Source organism: Camelus ferus, chromosome 5, assembly GCF_009834535.1.
Source record: "Camelus ferus isolate YT-003-E chromosome 5, BCGSAC_Cfer_1.0, whole genome shotgun sequence".
Taxonomy (NCBI): domain Eukaryota; kingdom Metazoa; phylum Chordata; class Mammalia; order Artiodactyla; family Camelidae; genus Camelus; species Camelus ferus.
Window position 1 is genome coordinate 96,360,482 of NC_045700.1, and position 18,700 is coordinate 96,379,181.

Here is an 18,700-nt window from a genome sequence, read left to right on the forward strand (position 1 = left end):
TGCTCCCACCCCAACCGCTCAGCAAGACCCCAGGGTCATCCTGCCCGCCCACTCTCTCCCCTACACCCCAGGTATCCGAGAACCACCAGCTTCCTCCACCCACCCATACCCATCCACTGACCTCCTCACCTGACTCCGCCCTCCCCCCAGGCACTCTCACCTCAGCAGAAGGCATATTTAAAACAGCCAGACTGTTACTCTGCTACCCAAACCTCGGATGGTGTCCTCTCTCCTCCAGAGGGAAGACAACATCCCCTGGAGACCCGGCCGTCTTGCCCAGGCTACTTCTCTGAGCCCATCCCAGCCCCGCTCACTGCGCTCCCGATGGTCATTCAGCACACAGAGCAGCACAGCCACTCAGAGCATGGGTCCCCAGGGGCCCCTGGACCCCCATCTCCCCGCTCAGCCCAGCCCTGCCCAAACCCCAACTTGCTCTAATCCCCCCACTGAAAGGTGAGCCCCAGGAGGGGGCCGGGCTTTACCTCCCACCAGTGCTCAGGGTCCCGGAATGCACCTGGCACACAGGGGGCACTCACTTGATATTTAATGAACAAGTTAACGCAACAGAAAAGGAAACAAGTTTTCATTTAAGATGTTTCCTCTTAATTCTAAGAAACAGGGAGTCCTGAGAGAAGGCTGACGGATTCTTCCAAGAGGATCTGGAGTGAGGGAGGGTCAGCATGAACTCCCAGCTGCTCAGCGAGCCGGCTGCTGGCAGAGAACAGCAATGACCGCGTTTCTCCTTTAGAGCAACACGAACCCTGGCCAGGGCCTCCGTTCGGGTACCAGCACTGCTACCATCAGAGGCAGGAAACAAGCTAGCCCCCAGACCTGCTGCACGTGCTTGGATGGTGGACACCACCCTGGTCCGGTGGCGCACCTGTCTACTCGGGACCCCCGGGAGCGCGGGCGAGGTGCTGAACCAGCTCAGTCGGTTCCCTGGGAGCCGTGTCAGGAACAGCTCTCACGCTCAGACCCCATGAAGCAGATCCTCTAGGGGGCAGCTGAGCTGTCTGTAAAGAAGCTCACCCAGAATTCTGCTGGCTGACACGGTGTGGCAACCAAGGAGACACAGAGCTCATACAAACCCCCAGTGCCACCCCACACCCACACATGCCGTCTGCTTCTGCCCTCAGACTGGGAAGCACAGAGCTCGGGGCCTCCGCCAAGCACTGGCAGTATCTGAACGATCCTTGGCGTGTTCTGGGGTCAGGACGGAGCTCACCCTGCAGGCTGTCCCCAGGATGAAGCAGCCTCGCCTGGGTCCCAACCTCCTTCCATGCTCTGTGAACAACCTGAGCTCCCACCCTAACTGTCCTCCCTCCCTCCCCCTCCTAACTTTGCACCCTGACCCCGTCTCCCAGATTTCAGACCTTGCTGCCCCCACATACAGCCCTTGGGCATTTCTTGCCTGGGTCGGAAGACTCCCAGAGACCCACTCTTACCCTAAGGGCCCAGGGGACCTTGCCAGTTCGCCTGCCCCACCTCTGCCTTCTTCTCAACGTTTAACTTCTACCCTGTGGATCGAGGGTAAATTCGAGCCCATCTCTGGGCCCTCAGAGACAACCCTATTTTGTTGCGTCCACATCTCTGCATGACACACGGCCCCGTCTTCACGAGTGTGATCCCACGGCCTCCCAGGCACCCATCGTTGTGACGCATCTCGTCAGCAAGACTGGAGCAGTGGCACGAAGTCCCAGACAGCCCACAGACCTCACCAAATGAAAGTGATACTAAGTGACCTTATTCTACGGCAGCAACAGCGTGGACCTCAGAGTGCATGAGCCACTGGGAATACAGAACCTGCCTCATCAAACAGCCTCCTGGAAAGCTCTGCTCAGCGGCCGTCTAAGATGACTGAACCCGAGACCAGGGCTGGAGCGGGGCGCGCACGATCCGCGCTCCCGCGGCCGGGGCGGGGGCGCGGGGCGGGCGCGGGGCCGGGCTGGGCCGGGAGCGGCGGGGGCGGGGCGGGCGCGCACCCGTGCTCAGCAGGTGCTCCAGCGCGTCCGCGTACTGCAGGAGGCGGCTGGCGAACAGCCAGGACTGCAGGCGGTAACTGTTGCCGTCGTTGCTTCTCGGGTCGTCATAAAACTTCTCCAGACTGCAGTTGCCGCTGAACTGCAGGTCCAGGGCTGTTCCGTCCCCAGTAGTGCTGTCCGCATAGTGGATCCCTGCTTCCGGGAAGTGCCTGAGGCCTGCGGGGAGAAACCACCTGATCAAACACCGTGGCTGCCTCACGCCCCCTCGCGAGCAGTGGGGGCTCCTCCGAAGAGCATCGCTGGGCCGGTCGGCGAAGGCCTGCGCTCTTGGAGTGTAACAGGGACACACGACACACGGAAGACACAGGTCCCAAACCCTCGTGTGCGGGCCGCATGAAGCCAAAGGGCCGCACTGTGCCCTCCGCCTGAGAGCGGAGCCGCCCACAGCTCGGGCGCCCGCCGCACGCGGCTGGGCCCCGGCCTGTCAGATACTGGAGGTTGGGCGACGGACGCCGCCTGCTCCCGGAGCGAGGAAGCGCGAGCCCTGGCCTCGCAGTAACCAGCTGTGTGGCAGCAGCTGCTTCCGGACTTCACCGTCTGTAAGTGAGGGCGGCAAAATCAAGTTACTGCTCGCGTTTAAGTGCTCTGCTTGGATCATCAAGGCAAAATTCCAACTCACATTGACAACCAGCATGGATTTTTAAAATTTTCCAAATCCAAAAGACGGAAAACAGCTTTTCCAGTGGGGAAGGTACAGGTCAGTGGTAGAGCGCGTGCTTAGCAGGCACGACGTCCGGGGTTCTATTCCCAGTACCTCCATTAAACAAAACAAAACAGCTCTTCCAGTAAGTATCCCCCAAACTATAAAATACCTACCTTAGGCCCAGTTCTACCTATTCAATATTACAGTAAAACCAAACTCAGGTAAGTAACTGTGTATCAGAAAAAGCTGTTATTCTGCACGGCATAAATTCTTACCTAGTCTCTCTGCTATTTCTTTCGCAAGCTTGCCTTTTCCAGAACATATATTGCCGTCTACAGTTATCACTTTGCTGTTCTCTGTCAGTTTTTTGGTTGTTTTTTCACCAAGTATGAAGGCCAAAGGGCCATACTGCAGCCTGCACTGTACACTTGTATGAATTCCTCCCTGAAAAACACAACGTCACACAACAGCACAACGTGAGCATTCTGTTTACTGTCGGCATTAGCGACTATTAGGTAAAAATGCCAAGGAGACCCCTGGTGACAAAAAAAGCCAACATCGACGTCTTCATTACCTATTTGTGTTATTACCACTCTTGCCCCACCCCCAACATAAGTTTATAAAGGCATGGGACTGTCTGGTTTGATCACTGCTAAATCCTCAGGGCCTGGTACAGTGGCTCGAACAGAACATACTTACCATGTTCAGTAAAAACTGGATGGATGGATGGATGGGGGAAAGGCAGGGAGGAGGGGGTTGGGGGAGACAGGGAGGAAGGGAATAAAGAACACCTCTCCAGTCCAGGCTTCTGTCCTGAGCTCTGGAGCTGCTTACCTCATGCCTTTAAACAGCTCTAACGTCCTAGATGTCCTGAAAGCACCTGACAGCTAACAGACCTATGCATTTCCATACCCTCAACCTGCTGTCCCTCACAAACTCCCCACCCACCAAGCAAAATGGAGCAAAGACAAGAGTCGAGTCGTCTCTGATATCCTCTCCGTCCTCCAAATCCATAATCACTCACAAACCCTACTAACCCTCACTCCTACATCTCTCTGGCCAATGTCCCCTCCCTGCCACCACCGCACGGACTCTGCGCACATCCTCACATCTCTCGTCTACAACGCAAACGCCTGCTGCATCTCCTGTCTTCGCCCATCCAGTCTCCACACTGAAACTAACACCCTCCACCCGCACAAAAAAGGAAAAGGGACACAGCCAAAGGCAAACAACTGGGATCCGATCAGCTCGTTTACAGACTGCAGGTCAGTAAGAGCGGACAGAGGCCATGGCTGACTTGGGGCAGAGCTGACTCTTGAGCAACATGGTTTGAACCACACAGGTCCACTGACACGGGGGTTTTTTCAGCAGTAAATACGGTGGTGCTACACTATCTGCGGTTGGTGGAATCCTTGATTCAGAACTGTGGACACAGGGAACCGCGGACGTGGAGAGCTGACTGTGACTTACATGTCAAGTTTCGACTGCGTGGAGAGTCAGTCGGCACTCCTAGCCCCTGCGCTGCTCAAGGGTAAACCGTGTTAAAAATAGCCAAGAACCACAGAAGAACGTTCAACCTTGCTACAGAAAGCAAACAAGCAGAAGATTACTAACAAGGAGAAAACACCCCTTCATGCATCAAACTGATGAACACTTAATTTTTTTTTTAATGATGACATGCAGCGTTGGGGTTGGACAAAGTCCACGTAAACTGCTACTGGTAATGTAAACCTAGGTGCAGGCCCAGAGCTATCAGGAGTCTATCCTAAGGAAATGTGCACAGATCTGTGCGAAGATCCACCTGCAAAGATGCTCAATGAAGTGTAGTTTATAGCATCAAAAATGTAAATAGAAACCCTTAGTTTCCAAAAACGGAGTACTAAAAAATTAAGGTATACCCATATTATGGAATACTAAGTACTCACTAAAGTAATAAAATACTGTACTATGGAATAAAAAAGAATATAAAATAATATCAAGATTTTTTTCAGTTCTGATTTGCTTGATTCACAGTCTTGATTACTGAAGGGGAGGGATAAAAACAGGTCACAAAGAGAATGCAAAGAAAATAACAAATAAAAAATGGGCAAAAGATGTGAACAGACATCACAAAAGACATCTGAGTGGCAAATAAGCACATTAAACTACACTTAAATCATGTTATCAGGTAACTTCAAATTAAAACAGAAAGATGCTACTGCACACTTACTAGAAGAGATAAAAATCCAAGTAATTGCCAACACCAAACACTGGGAGAACACAGAGCAACGAGAGTGCTCACTCATGGCTGTGGGAACACAAAATGGTACAGCCACTTTGGAAGGTGGTTTGGCAGTTTCTTATAAAACTAAACACAGTCTTACCAGCAATTCCCACAAAGAAATCTGCAAACACATGATGACAGCAGTCTTCTTCATGACTGCCAAAAAACTGGAAGCAACCACGATGTCTTTCAATAGTTAAATGGATAAACTGTGATACATTAAATAATGGAACATTATTCAGCAATAAAAAGAATTGAGATGTCAAGCCACAAAAGAACAAGAGGAATATATCAAAGTGCTCATAGATAAATAAATAAATAGATAAAATCGAGGTGACTTTAAAAAAAAACAAAGTGCTCATAGAAATAATGCCACCCAAAGGCCCACTGACAGGAGAACGGGCTAGTAAATGGCAGGACACTCTCTATATATTCCAAAAATCTCAAATCCCAACACCTCCTGAATACCTGATTACTGAGCAGCAGCTCCATGTCACTCACTCAGTTAACCACTCACTCGGCAAGTCTTCACTAGACGCCCATACTGTGCAGAGCCCTTTTTCTAGACAATGGGGATGCAGCCGGGAGCCAAGACTCCACAGGATGACGCACAAAAAAGCAATTGTACAGCACACTAAGTAAGTGCTGTGGTGAGAGCGTGGTTTTGGGGTAGGATGTATGTTAAAACGAGTGGTCATGGAACCCTTGCAGAAAGAGTGACACCAAACAAAGACTGGAAAGCAGTGGCCACGTGGACATCTGGAAGAGGGTTTCTTGGGCAGATGGAACGGTAGGTGCCAATGCCCCGAGGCAAGAACACCACAAGGTCAGCAAGTCCCGTGTAGCTGGTGCCCAGTGGCCTGGATTGGGAAAGAGTAGCAGATAAGTGAGGGGTGTTAATCATGTTGGCACCGTGCACCCCAGAAATTAATCACTCTCTCCTCTAGGTTACCTCTGAGCCACATGCAAACTGTTCCCATCTGTGTCCCCAACTTGAATATATCAGAGATGTGGCACAAAGCAGGTGCACAGTGATGTCTGAATAAAGCAATCAACCATTTCCGGACTTCAAAGTCTTCAGAAAGTGCTCTTCTCTTTAATTTCCCACCCTCAGTCCCATTTTTCTACTCTCTGGAATCACACGGAGTAAGTGATCTTTATGACACATTTCCAGTTCCTTCAATTACCTCTCAAGTAACAAGCTGATTCCCTTTTCATCTTACTCGTTTTTGTCTGGAACTACCGAAGTTCATCTATGTCCCCTGTAGAGAGCAGCGCCCAGACGGAAACAGTTACAGGCGGGTTCCCTCCTTTGTGCACTGCAGCAGAGTATCACCTCCCCTAGTCTGGGGCTCTCACTTCCACTAACAGAGCGAAGGGCACTGGGTATTATAAAGACAAGCAGCTTTCTCTCCCTGTTTCTTTCCTTCTCTGTTGCAGCCTGAGTCATCTTCTAAAAATATTTATATGACTTTTTAATAAGACTATTGACTGTTCTGTTCAAAATCCTTTTCTAATCAAAATCCTTAGCACAAAGGTCAAGTCCCTTTACAATTTGACACCGATGTTGCTCCAGCCACTAGAAAACAAAGAAGCTATGATACAGCCAGTCATAAAATAAAGTTCTGCTCAGGTTTTCAGGCACAGTTCATTTGCTTCTCGTGTGGCCGCTGCAGTATCATTCCACTGTTCTCTACCACAGGAAGTTCTAACCTTCCCGATCTAACCTGAAAGTCTTCTGTCATTTCTGCTCAACGTCATATCACCCCTTAGCTGGCGTTCGACAGAGCCGCCGCATGAATTACTGAGTGAGTGAACGCGCCCGCCCGCCCCAGGCTCCTCTGGGTGCACCCACAGCTCACACGTCTGTCGCACCACTGCACCGGGTAATGGCACCTGCAGACCGGCCTCCTACAGCAGGGCTGCCAGGCGGCCCATTCACCTCCATGCCCCAGCGTTCTGCCTGGAGCTCAGAGAAAATGGCCTGGAGAAGCGTGTGGCCCCTCCGAGGTCTGCCCGCGTGACCCAGAACCAAACCCTCCAGGGGGCCGTGGGGTCCCCCCGAGAATGGCCCTGGGAGCCGCCGCCCGGAGGCCCGGGGAGGAGAGGAAGGGGCGGCGCCAAGACAGGCCAGGTCCCCACCCGCGGCCCCCGCCCGCCGCCGCCTCACCGCGCGCTGGGCGACTCCCGCGAGGGCGCGCGAGGTCGCGGACGCGGACGCCGGGGCCAGTCTCAGCAGCCTCAAGGCCATGGCTCCGCCGTCTGCACCGGCTCAAGGACCCGAGGGGACGCGGTCGCGACGGGGTCCTCTCCCGCTGCCGGCGCGCCGCCGTGACGTCACGGCCGGGCTGCCCGCGCCGCGCCTGTCGGGAACGTCCGGGCGGCCGCCGCCGGCGCAGGCGCAGAGAGCGCCCTCGATGGCTGACCGGCGCCCCGTGGGCTTTCTCTTTCTCCTCAACCGGGCTCCGCGGTACCCGCCGGCCGGGCTGGGCTGGGGGCCGCGGCAAAGGCGCTACGAAGGCTCCGGGCGGTTCCGCGGAGGGCCGGTGCGCCGCCCGCGCCCTGCGGGAAGGGCCGCCGGGCTTTGAGGTCGGGCGGGGGCGGGGGCGGGGGCGGGAGGGGCGGGGGGTGAGGCTGCCGCCGACCCTGCAGGTCCCGCGGCGCCGCATCCCAGGTCTGGGACGCCCCCACCCTCCCGGTTCCCGAGACCCGCAGGTGTGGACCGCAGAGTCACCCTCTGGCGTGTCCCTGTAGCTCGCTGACCGTCCGAGGCCGGGAAGGTGGCCTGGCGCTGCGGCGGGGAGGGTGGGGGGAAGGAGGGGAAGTGTGAGAGCGGACACAGGATGAGCGCGGGAGGACGGACCGTGGACTGGCCTTGCCGCCCCTCGGTGCTCCGTCCGTCCGGGCCCAGCAGGGCCGGCCTGGCCGAGGCCGCGCGTCCTGCCCCCCTCCAGCTCCGTCTCCCCGCCCGCGTCGCGGCTGCGGGTACAAGAGGTCTCTCTGCTGGTCTTGACGCCGTGAGTCACGTGCAGACAAAAGCCATCCTCCTTCCGCCGTTAAAGTCAGCCTCTCCGAGGACTGGGGGCCTCAGCCCTCTCAGGTTGGTACAAGTGACTCTAGTGTGAGGTTTCTTTCCTGCACGTGCCGGTTGAAAAGGACTTAGAATCTTCATGCTCCCCCTTGGGCTTACAGGTTTTAACACCCTGAGTTTTCTTTCATTTAACTTCCGTTTGGTTTTCACTTTTCAAAATGCTCAGAGTTGTGAAAACGAAGGTCCCTTCAGTGGGCGTTTCTCTAATAAGAGGATCCCTGCTGGTCCGAAATACAGATTCCTGGTCCCCAGCACCCGAGGGCCCGACTTAGAAGATCTGGGGTGGGCTCTGAAATCTGCTTGACGAGCTTCCTGTTAATTCTGATGTAAATAATCCACATTGAGAGAAACACAGCTCTACACCCTGCATTTCCTGAGAGCAGGGGCCGCATCCAGACCCGCCACCACCGTGTCCCTGCCCCAGGCAAAGCTCCCGACAGTCACGGGCTCACCACGAGCACGGCGGGCGAGCGCACGTCCAGCGAGCAGGTGTGAGCAGGGGCCCCAGGTCCCCTGGCCCCGTGGGGCCGCCTCTTACCGCCCAAGGCCTGGCTCCACGTTCCGACACCCCAGGGAAGCCAGCGTGCTTTCCAGCGCGTCTGAGCGCGGAGGGGCGACACGTAGAGGAAGGGGGCGCCTCCCTGTCGGGTCCCCTCATCTTGCTCCGTTACCCATGCCGTTCGCATCCTGCCTCCGGGCCCGCGGTGGTCTCCCCCAGCTTCACCCCAGGCAAAGACAGCCCTCACCTCACTTCCCAAGGTGAAGTTCTGCGTTCAGCTCCTTTTACTGATGGCATGCTGAAGAAGGGAGAGAGATCCCAGCAGGAAACAAAATAACCGTAAGTATCAGAGATCACTCGCCTAAGGTTTCTTGAACAACTCTGCCATTCGGAATCGTGGTCCATCTTCTCGGCCCCTTATCCACCACTCTGTTTGGGAATGCCTCTCTGTCAAGGGTCTTTCCAGGCCTGGCCTCCTCTCCTTCCTGGTTCCCGCCTCCACAGATGGATTCTGAGATGGGGCAGGAGACAGCATCCCTGGGGCCGGGCCTCCTCGGCGCTCTTAACACATTTGTCGTCAGTATTGCAGAGAGGCTTGCTTTGTCATAGATAATGTTCCCCAACTACTTTTTGAAAACCAAAACTTTATAAACAGAAGTGCTCTTGAATCTAGAATAAGCTGAGCTCCTGGTGCACAGAAATCAAGGCTGTGTTTCAGGGTCCCTAGTTATAAGACCATTCACATAACTGTCTACTATGGGATCCGGGCCTCCAGCCGCAACCAGGCACTGGCCTTCCCTGCCCAGAAACAGTGCACTCAGGAAGGTCACTTCCAGTTGAGCTGTGTTTATGGATCTGTCTTCCAGTTGTAATCCTTTCCAGCTTCTGTTTGGTTAATCACTTAACTACTGCAGTGAAACCAAATGAGAGAAAACCCAACATTAGTTTATAAGAAAAAGTTGATGTTTCCAGGTCAATAGGAGATACTTTTAAACCCACAGCTAACATCGTACCTAACGGTGAAAGACTGGTGGCGTCCTAACCCTCCTAAGACAGGGACAGGCCAGGGTGCCTTCCCTCCCCGCTCCGGTTCGGCAGAGCGCTGGACGTTCTAACCAATGCGATTAGGCAGTGGCAAAAAGGATGTTAAAGGCAGATGGATTGGAAAGGAAGAAGTAAGACTTTCTGTATTTGTAGATAACATGATTGTTTATGTAGAAATCCCAAGGAAATCTATAAAACATTCCTAGAGGTAGTAAGTAAATTCAGCAAGATTGCAGGTTACAAAGTCAACACACAAAAACACAGTGCCTTTCTGTATACTAACAACAAACAAATGCAATACCATTTATAATTGCTCCAAAAAATGTAGTATTTAGGTATAAACCTAGCAAGACAGGTATAAATCTAACAAAACATGTACAGGGTCTGTATGCTGAAAACTACAAAACACTGGTGAAAGCAGTCAAAGAAAACCTCAGTAATTGGGGAGACTGTTCATGGACGGGAAGACTCAACACAGCAACGACGCCAGTTCTCCCCAAATTGATATATAGGTTTAATGCTATTCTTATCAAAATCTCAACGAGACTTTTTGTAGACAAAGATACGCTTATAATAAAACGTTATGGCGATGTACAGGCCCCAGAATAGCCACAGTCATTTGGGCAAAGAAGACTAACGTGGGAGGAGTCATCATTCTTCCAGAGCTAAGGGTACAGCTACGTTAATCACAACCATGTGATTTTGGCAGATGGACAGACATAGATCACAGGGTCCAGAAACAAGCCAACACACATGTTCTCAACTGATACTTCACAAAGATGCAGATACAGTTCAGCAAAGGAATGAGAGCCATTTGAACAAGTGGTGTTGCAGCAGCTGGGCGTCCACGGGCCAGAAAACAAACCTCCACATGACCTTCACCCCCATGCCCAAATTAACTCAGGATGGGTCATGGGCTTAACTGTAAATGTACAGCAATAGAGCTTTTAGAATGAAAGCCGTAGAGGAAAACCTGCAGGACCTCGGACAGGAGGAGCGTTCTTGAGCTTGGCATCAAGAGCAAAATACACAGAAGGAGAACTTGGTAAACTGGACCTCATCAACGTTTTTTTAAAAAGTTTTGCTCTGTGAGAAACCCTAAGAGGATGAAAAGGCAAACCTTGGGGGCAGGTGGGGTGGACACAAACCACATATGTGACAAAACCCTTGTATCTAGGTCACACAAAGAAATCTCAGAACTGAAGAGTGAGAAACAAATAATCCAATTAGAAAATGGGCAGAAGACCTGAAGAGACGTTCCATAGACGAGGATACGCTGACGGCCAGTGAGTGCGTGAAGAGGTGTTCAGCATCATTACCACTGAGAAATGCAAATAAAATCCGCAGTGAGATGCCACTGCACACCTATGAGAAAGAGCAAATTCAAAAAGTAGTGATACCGTGGAACCCAGATCACGCCTTCACAGCGAACGCGGCTGTGGAACGGCACGGCCACTCTGCTAAAGAGCTTGGCAGTTTCCAAACTGACAGAACTAAAGCTGAAATGAGCTGTAACACAACCGAGCAGTTACAGCGTGAAACGTTAGCCTCAGAGAAGTGAGGATGCAGGTTTGCAGAGAAACTGGAGTGAGTGAGCACAGCATCTTCGTTCCTAGCAGCCGAAAACGGGACCGCCGACTTGCTCCTCGGAGGCAAAGAGCTGAACAGAGTGGTGCAGCGCCACCGCGGAGCGCTGCTCGCAGCACGACCGAGCAGACGCGGGTATGTGCGGCAGCCCAGACGGACCTCGAGACGGTTACGCTGAGTGAAGAAAGCCAAGCTCAAGAGATGGCCTACAGTGTAAAACTGCTCATGCGACACCCCTGGAATAACCAAACTAAAGAGACGGAGAGCAGACTGGTGGTCGCCGGCGGCTAGGAAGCGGGGTGTGAGTGATGGAGACGCGTATCTTGCGGGTGGTGGTCCATGACGCTACCCAGGTGGTAAATTGCATGCAGTTACACACGCACATGTGCACACGCACACAGGCGAATGCGTGTGTAACTGCAGAATCTGAGAAAGATCTGTGGGTTGCGTTGGAGTCGGTGTCCGAGGCTGACGTTGTGCTGCAGCCTTGCAGGACAGTGCCGTCGGGGAGGATGGTGAAGGGTGCACAGGACCTCCCTCTGTATTTCTTTGAGACTTCCTGTGAATCTATAATTGTGTTCTATGTACCAGTAACAGAAAGAGAGATAAAAAGTTAAAACTTCAACTTTTAACAGTAAAAACTGAAAAAGAGAGGATGCCATTTGCGTTAGAATCTTTTTAAAAAAACCCAAAACTCAAATCTCCAGAACGACGTGAAAGGCCATACACTGAGGACTACAAAGCAGCGCTGAGAAATTGAAGGACTTGTAGCTGAATTGAGGAGATGCCTCATTTTCGATTAAAAGTCTCAAAGTTGTAAAAAGATGACAGTTATCTTCAAATTGATCTATAGATTTCATGCAGTCCCAGTAAAAATCCCCCCGAAATTTCTCCAGTTGAAATTGACAAGCTGATTCTAAAATGTATAGGCCCCCAATCCCCCACTGGGGAGGGGCCAAGAATAACCAAGTCAAACGTGAAGAAAAAGAGTAAGCACGGAGGATTCACTGCCACATATCAAAGTATATGAAAAAGCTGCAGTAATTACACGTATTAGTGGAGGAATAGACAAATGGGCGATGGAACAAAATAAGGAGTCCAAAAAGGATGAACATAGGCAGAGCGATGGTAGACAGACAGACAGACAGACAAATTTGGTTTATGAAAAGGGTGACATTGCAGAGGGGACACTCTGGTCTTTTCAGTAAATGGTGGGTGCTGGTTAATTTCACACCCATCAGAAAAGAATGAATGTTGACCCATATCTCATACCATAAATAAAAATCAGTTCTGGTTGGACTGTAAAGCAATAAAAACTAAAACAGTAAAGGGTAAAACAATAAAGCGTCTGGGATTAAACAGGAGGCTACCTTCATGACCTTGGAATAGGCAAACGGTGCCTAAATGGAAAATTAAAACTGTACTGTGGGAAAACAGACACATCAGACATCAGAATAAAGACCGTCTCTTCATCAAAAGACACTGTTAAGAGAATGAAAGGCAAGTCCAGAAATCAGGACACTTACGCAGTAAACAAGAACAGAGGGCATGTCCCCAGAATGAGAACTCCTGCCCGCTAGAAAGGAAAGCAGCTCGATGTAAACAGGCAAAGGACGTGACATTAAGGGAGTTAAAGCTACGGTGAGAACTTCTGCAAACCCAGGAGAACGGTGAGAAGAAAAATGCTTTGAGTGCCCAGTCGAAAAGGACACAGAGCTACTGGTGGGGGTGGGAGTTGGTGCCCTGCTGGGGAAGATGGTCTTCTTGTCTCTCCTGAGCCCGAACATACAGGAACCTCTTGTTGCAGCCGCCGTAGGTGTCGCCTGCGTGTACCTAGGCCCAGCCTCGCACAGAGCACACAAATCTGTACGATGTCGATGAGAAGACGTGAACCAGAATGTTCACTGCAGTGCTGTCTGTGACGGGCAGTGTGCACACCACTACCCCAGCAGGAACACGTGAAGGCATCATGATGTATTTGTGGGTTGGACTGTTACACGTTCTATGCGTGGATTCTCACTACATGCAGAGACATCAAGGATCCACTCAGACATCACAGCGGATGAAGCAAGCCGGACATGAAAGCGTCCTTCGTGACTTCATTCACGAAACCCTCAGAACCATCAAAACTAGTATCTGGTGTTAGAAGTCAGGACAGTGCACATTTTGGGGTCAGGGGTGTGAGGGGGGCCTTTGACTCTTGATCTGGGTGCTGGTGACAGGAGTGTAGTCCTTTTGTGAAAACAGATCCAGGTGAAGGCTTATGATTTGCACACACTTCTGGAGGTTTGCTAAATGTCATTGAAAAATTTACTTTGAAAAACACAAAGTTCCATATTAATGTTATTTTATTATCACCACAAATTGGGTTTTAGGACGTTTAATTGTGCTCCTGTTAAAGTCGACCTAAGCCCTTTCGAAAGGCGTCCTTAAATTCTTTGTTCCTCAGACAGTAGATCAGGGGGTTCAAAATAGGGGTGAGGACAGTGTTCACAGCAGAGATGAGCTTGTTGGAGGTGCGGGAGTCAATGGCCTGGGGCCGGACATACATGAAGATCATGGCCGTGTAGAAGATGGTGACCACTGGTGAGGTGGGAGGCACAGGTGGAGAAGGCTCTCCACCGGCCGGTAGTCGAGGGCACACGCAGGACGGCCAGGGTGATGTGTCCGTAGGAGAACACGGTGACTGAGCGGGGACACCAGGATGATGAAGGCCAGGATGAAGTCAACCAGCTCCGCCATCGAGAAGTCTGCAGGCCAGTTTGAGGATGGGGGAGATGTCACAGAAGAAGTGGTTCAGGACGTTGGAGCCACAGAACGTGGTGCTGGAGATGAAGCAGACCTTGATCACTGGAGACGGAGAAGCCACTGACGAAGGAGAAGGCCACCAGCTGGACGCACAGCCCCGTGGTCACGATGACTCGGTAGCGCAGGGGGTGGCAGATGGCCACATAGCGGTCGTAGGCCATGCAGGCCAGGAGCACACACTCGGTGCACACCAGGGAGCTGAAGAAGTAGAGCTGAGTCATGCACCTGACGAAGGAGATGTGTCTGCGCTGCAGGAGGAAGCCGTCCAGCATCTTGGGGATGATGTCACACACGTACCAGATCTCCAGGGAGGACATGGTGCCCAGGAAGTAGTACATGGGCTGGCGGAGGGAGGGGCTGGCCCAGACGGTGAGGATGACGGCCAGGTTCTCCAGCAGCACAAAGAGGTAGGTGAGCAGGAAGAGCAGGTGCTGCAGCTGCGGGGCCTTGGGGAAGCCCACCAGGACTGAAGGCGCTGACCCTGCTCACATTCTCGCCCCTCATCCTTCTGTGCCAGGAGCCCAGGGCTGCAGGACAAGTTCGTGCCAGGCGGGGGCGAGGGCGGCTGGGGAGAGGAAGCGGAGCTTAACCTGGGGGCGTTGTGGCTCAGGATGGGGCCCTGGCTCCACCAGCAGCAGGGGTTGGGGCAGAAAGTGTCTCCAAGTGAAGCCTTTACCGTCTGAATGTGGAGGTTAGGTCTCCTGGGGCCCGTGACTCTTAAGAGTGCCCACTGCCTCCCCCAGCTCTCCCACAGTGGTCCTGAAACTGCCCAGTTGCTTTTAGAACCTGGAATTTTCCAGGGACTCTAAGAGCAATGATGGACGAGCACAGCTCTGCACAACCAGGGCCGTCTGGTCCGTAGATAATCATCATTTTAATCACCTGGTTCCAGAGAGGACTTTATAAGAAGAAGGGACACCAGTCGGGCTCACGGGATGGTTGGGGGACGGGACCCAGGTTAGCCAGACCCCAGACCCAGGCTCTGCACGGGGCCGGAGGTGGGGCTGCAGGAGCCTCCAGGCTGAGAGAGGAGGTGGTCACATGTCTCCCTCTGTGACATCTCAAGTCCCCCTTAAAATAATCTAAAGGAGTGAAAAATTAAACCCCATAACAGCAAAAAGATCCGGAGGGGCTATCAGCAATGGGGCCGTCAACACAGTTCTGGAGGAGAGAAAAGAGAAGGCAGGGGGTGGCTAAGGCAGCAGAGGAGGGTGTCTAGAATGTCCTCAAGGGGCCTGTAGCTGAGGGAGGGGCCAGGTGCCCCGCACGGGGCAGGTGTGAAGGAGACTGTGAGGGGGACATGAAAGCAGGGCTCCTGCGTGCAGTGTTTCCAGAACTGTGCTGCCCCGGCACACTCTCCATCCTGCGGGTGGGACCTTAGAGTCAGAAAGGACCACGTCACCTTTATTCCGTGTCACGTGTACTCACATAAATCACTCCCTGTAGTCCTCACTGTGGCCCCGGGAAAACAAGGCTCACAGCTCCATTTCCAGATGAAAATCTGAGGCTCGCAGTGAAGGAGTCACGGACTTACCCAAGGTCACACGGGTCTTCAAACGCCGAGGCTGCGGCTCTTCCCGTGGGATGTCACCAAGAGAAAACATGAACCCATCTGGGTGTGGCTGGGAATTCGGAGTTCTTAGGGTGGGCAGAGTCTGTGGTTGCCCTCTGTCACTACCCTAACAGGTGACAAGAACAAAAGTCACAAAATAAACAGAATTACTGTGAAGAAAAGGCAGAGGTGTAGGCAGTGTTCACTTACGGCTTCATCATGCAGATGAGGAAGACCACGGCAGGAGCTTAGACCGCGACTGGAGGTAGGCACGTTAGAGCCTCAGAGTGACAACTTTCTGAGAAAACTGACACAGGAAGACAAGAAGCTCCACGTGACCGTGATGGGAGTACAGGGGTGGTCGGAGTTGCTCCAGAGAAAGCCGGTGGCCCCCAGACACTTCACTGGCATGAGTCTTCCATTTCCATCACGTTTTGTAAACTGTCACAGAGCATGGAAATGTCTCCCCAGTTCATTTCACAAAGCGGCAAATTCCTTTGCGCAGAAGGGAGCTATATGCCAACGATCTATTTTTTTTTTTTCACTGTAGTTAGAAAGCTCAGGTAAAAGCAGCGGGCAGCACCCGCAGCACAGGAAGGGCATGTGCCACGTGCAAGCCTGGTTTATCTCGGGGGTCCAGGGGGTGGTCAGGCCAGTGGAGCTGCTAAAATGATCGCATGAGAGCCTAGCCGCTGTGGAAAAGGCTTTGGTTTAAAACGATTCCAATTTTTTGTACATTTTTCATCCCAAATAAGTGACTCATTTTAATATATAAATCTCTGACTCAGTCAACAGCCGGTAACAGCTCCACAGTTAATACCAGAGTCACTCCCAGCCACTGAGGTCAGGAGGAAGACGGGTCCCCTCTCGAAACCGCTGCTGTGTAACAACACTGCCCTCGACTACCTACTGCAAGGATGGATAAAGAAACAGACAAAATTGTCATTATTTCCAGATAGCATGGCTTCTCATCTAGAAAATCTGGAATTATTATAACTGACTGTGGGATTTCAGATGGACGTGAACTCTGTAGTCTGCCTGTATTCCTGCAGTTAATAATTAGAATGTTCCTTGATGAAAAAAAGATACAGCAAAGCTGTCAGTATCTCCAAATAGATTTTAAAATTTAGCTCGATTATGGTTGAATCTCACCAAACTTGATTTTTCTTAAAACAGTGCAATAATTCCTAAAATCGTCTGCAAGTATGAACAGATGGGAAGAGTGAAGAAAGCTCAGAAAAAAGAAAGCAGATTAATGAAGAGGAATGTGCCGTTTTGGAGACAGGAAACTGTGATAAACGTGAAACCAATAGTTCAACAAATTAAGTATTAGGAATGACGAGGGCTGCCGTTTAATCAACGGCGCAGTGTGGAAGCAGTATAGGGAGCCCTAAGTCAGAGCTCCCCTGATACAATTAGGGAGGAAAGGGTGGATCGCTTAATCAGTGATGCACAGTCGTTGGTGAAACATTCGTTAAGAAAAAAAAAGCCTCTTCTTCGTGTGTCACATCAGAAGACAAGGCTGCGACGGCCAAAGCGCCCGTGCGCGCGGGCCCCGCAGGGGGAGAAGAGTGAGAACTGAACGAGCCTGAGCGCCCCTGAGGGCCCCTCCCGGCCCCGCTCCGTTTTACGCCCCCGTCTCATCCTACATTTCATTTCAGAAAATTCTTTTTTTTTTTTAACGGAGGCACTGGGGAGTTGAACCCGGGACCTTGTGCGCCCTGAGCATGCGCTCTACCGCTGCGCAGTCTCCTTCCTCACCCCAGAAAACTCTTCATAGCCTCACTTTGACCATCGTTTTGGAAAATCAGAACATTCCACACAGAAGCACAGATTTCCGGTTTCTCTTGAAAAAATGCAAGATCTGGGGCAACACAGGGGGGCGTCCCCGCGCACCCCGAGAGGCGGGCCCTTTGGACGCGGTGAGAACCGCTCCGGCTCCCCAGGCCGCCCCTCAGTTGGCCTGGCACCTGCCAACTCCTGTGTCACCTGGTTCCAGCTGTGGGTGCGGGGTCCCGCGGTGATGCGCCTCCTCCTCAGGCCCAGCCTCCCGCGCCCCTCCGGCCCCGCAGCCCCGCTTTTCTCCCCCTGTGTCTCCTCCCCTTTGCTGTTGGCTCCGCTGAGCCGTCATCCGTCTCTGAGACTGCGTCTTGCAAGCGAAGAGCAGTCTCCCCGTCAAGCCCTCCTCCGTCTCATCCTTAGAGAGACGCCCTCCCTCAGCCCCGCCCCTGGTCGCCGCCCCGCGGCCACGCCCCTGGCTCCTGACCCTCAGCCCCGCCCCCGGCTCTGCCCCACGCGCCTGGACCTGAGGTCCCGCAGACGCCCGTGACCAGCCCGTCACTGGTGTTTCAGTCCTTTGTCCACGTGCCTTTCCGCCACACTAGGTGCTGTGGCCCCAGCCTTCCGCTCTCACTGTCCTCACTCGGCAAAGGCACCCACCCCGAGTCTCCACCTGAGATGCCCCGTCCCCTCCTCGGCTCTCTGCAGGTCACGTGTCCAGCCAATGACAAGAGTCCTCCCCGCTGGCCGCGGAGCCCACGCCCTCCCGGTGTTCACCTCAGGCCAGGGCACCACTGTCCCCCCCGCTGCCCGGGCCAGGAGCCCGGCTCCGCCCTTCCCACCCCCTTGCTAAACAGCGGCTGGGTCCTGTGCCTTCCACGTCCTCCGCGTCTCCGGAATCAGCTCCCCGGTGTCCGTCCCCTCGGGCTTCTGCCCAGCCGCCCCTCGCTCAGGCTCAGGCTCAGGCTCCTCACTCCGGCGGTCCTCGCCTGCTGTTCCCCACTCCATCTGCTCCATCCTCCACGCAGCAGGGAACTGAGTGCAAATCCCTCTCCCAGCCCCATCCGCCTGCTGCTCTTAGCACAGACCCCCTGCTGCTCCTCACGCCTGTCCCCTTGTGAAGGACAGAACCCTGCCCGAGGAACCACCCGGCCCTGAGAGCACCTTGCTGAGCTCGGGTCACTGCCGCCCCATCACCGGCGGAACTCGGTCGTCCGTCAGGCCTCAGACGTGATGCCCCCCGAGGGCTCACTGAGCTCCCAGCACTGCTACGAGATGCCCCCCAAAGGGAGGTTTCAGGGCGTGGGTGCAGAGGTGAGAGCACGTCTGTGAGCGAGAGGAGGATGCGAGCTCTGGGATGTCCTGGGTCTGAGGGGAGACCCGGTGAACAAG

At 53.2% G+C, this 18,700-nt stretch overlaps 1 protein-coding gene, 1 long non-coding RNA gene and 1 pseudogene across 4 annotated transcripts in view; 1 reads left to right on the forward strand and 2 right to left on the reverse strand.

The window, feature by feature from the left end:
* Positions 1-7,275, reverse strand: part of NDUFA10 (NADH:ubiquinone oxidoreductase subunit A10) — a 32,156-nt gene extending 24,881 nt beyond the window's left edge. For 2 of the 3 annotated variants that reach the window (XR_004320205.1, XM_032480685.1), the window contains exons 1-3: positions 7,119-7,275; positions 2,961-3,129; positions 1,983-2,198 (exon numbers count right to left, since the gene is read on the reverse strand). Coding sequence is in view for 2 of the 3 variants with exons in the window: in XM_032480685.1 (XP_032336576.1) it covers positions 1,983-2,198; positions 2,961-3,129; positions 7,119-7,199 (466 nt within the window). In the remaining variant the exon portion in view is untranslated. The remainder of the gene's footprint in view (positions 1-1,982; positions 2,199-2,960; positions 3,130-7,118) is intronic. The other variant, XM_032480686.1, reaches the window with a different exon arrangement.
* Positions 7,276-7,383: 108 nt separating this feature from the next.
* LOC116663834 lies at positions 7,384-17,017 on the forward strand. The gene is made up of 2 exons (XR_004320206.1): positions 7,384-8,877; positions 16,706-17,017. It is a non-coding gene; the product is annotated as an uncharacterized LOC116663834 (long non-coding RNA).
* LOC116663833 lies at positions 13,096-14,481 on the reverse strand (annotated as a pseudogene).
* Positions 17,018-18,700: the final 1,683 nt, after the last annotated feature.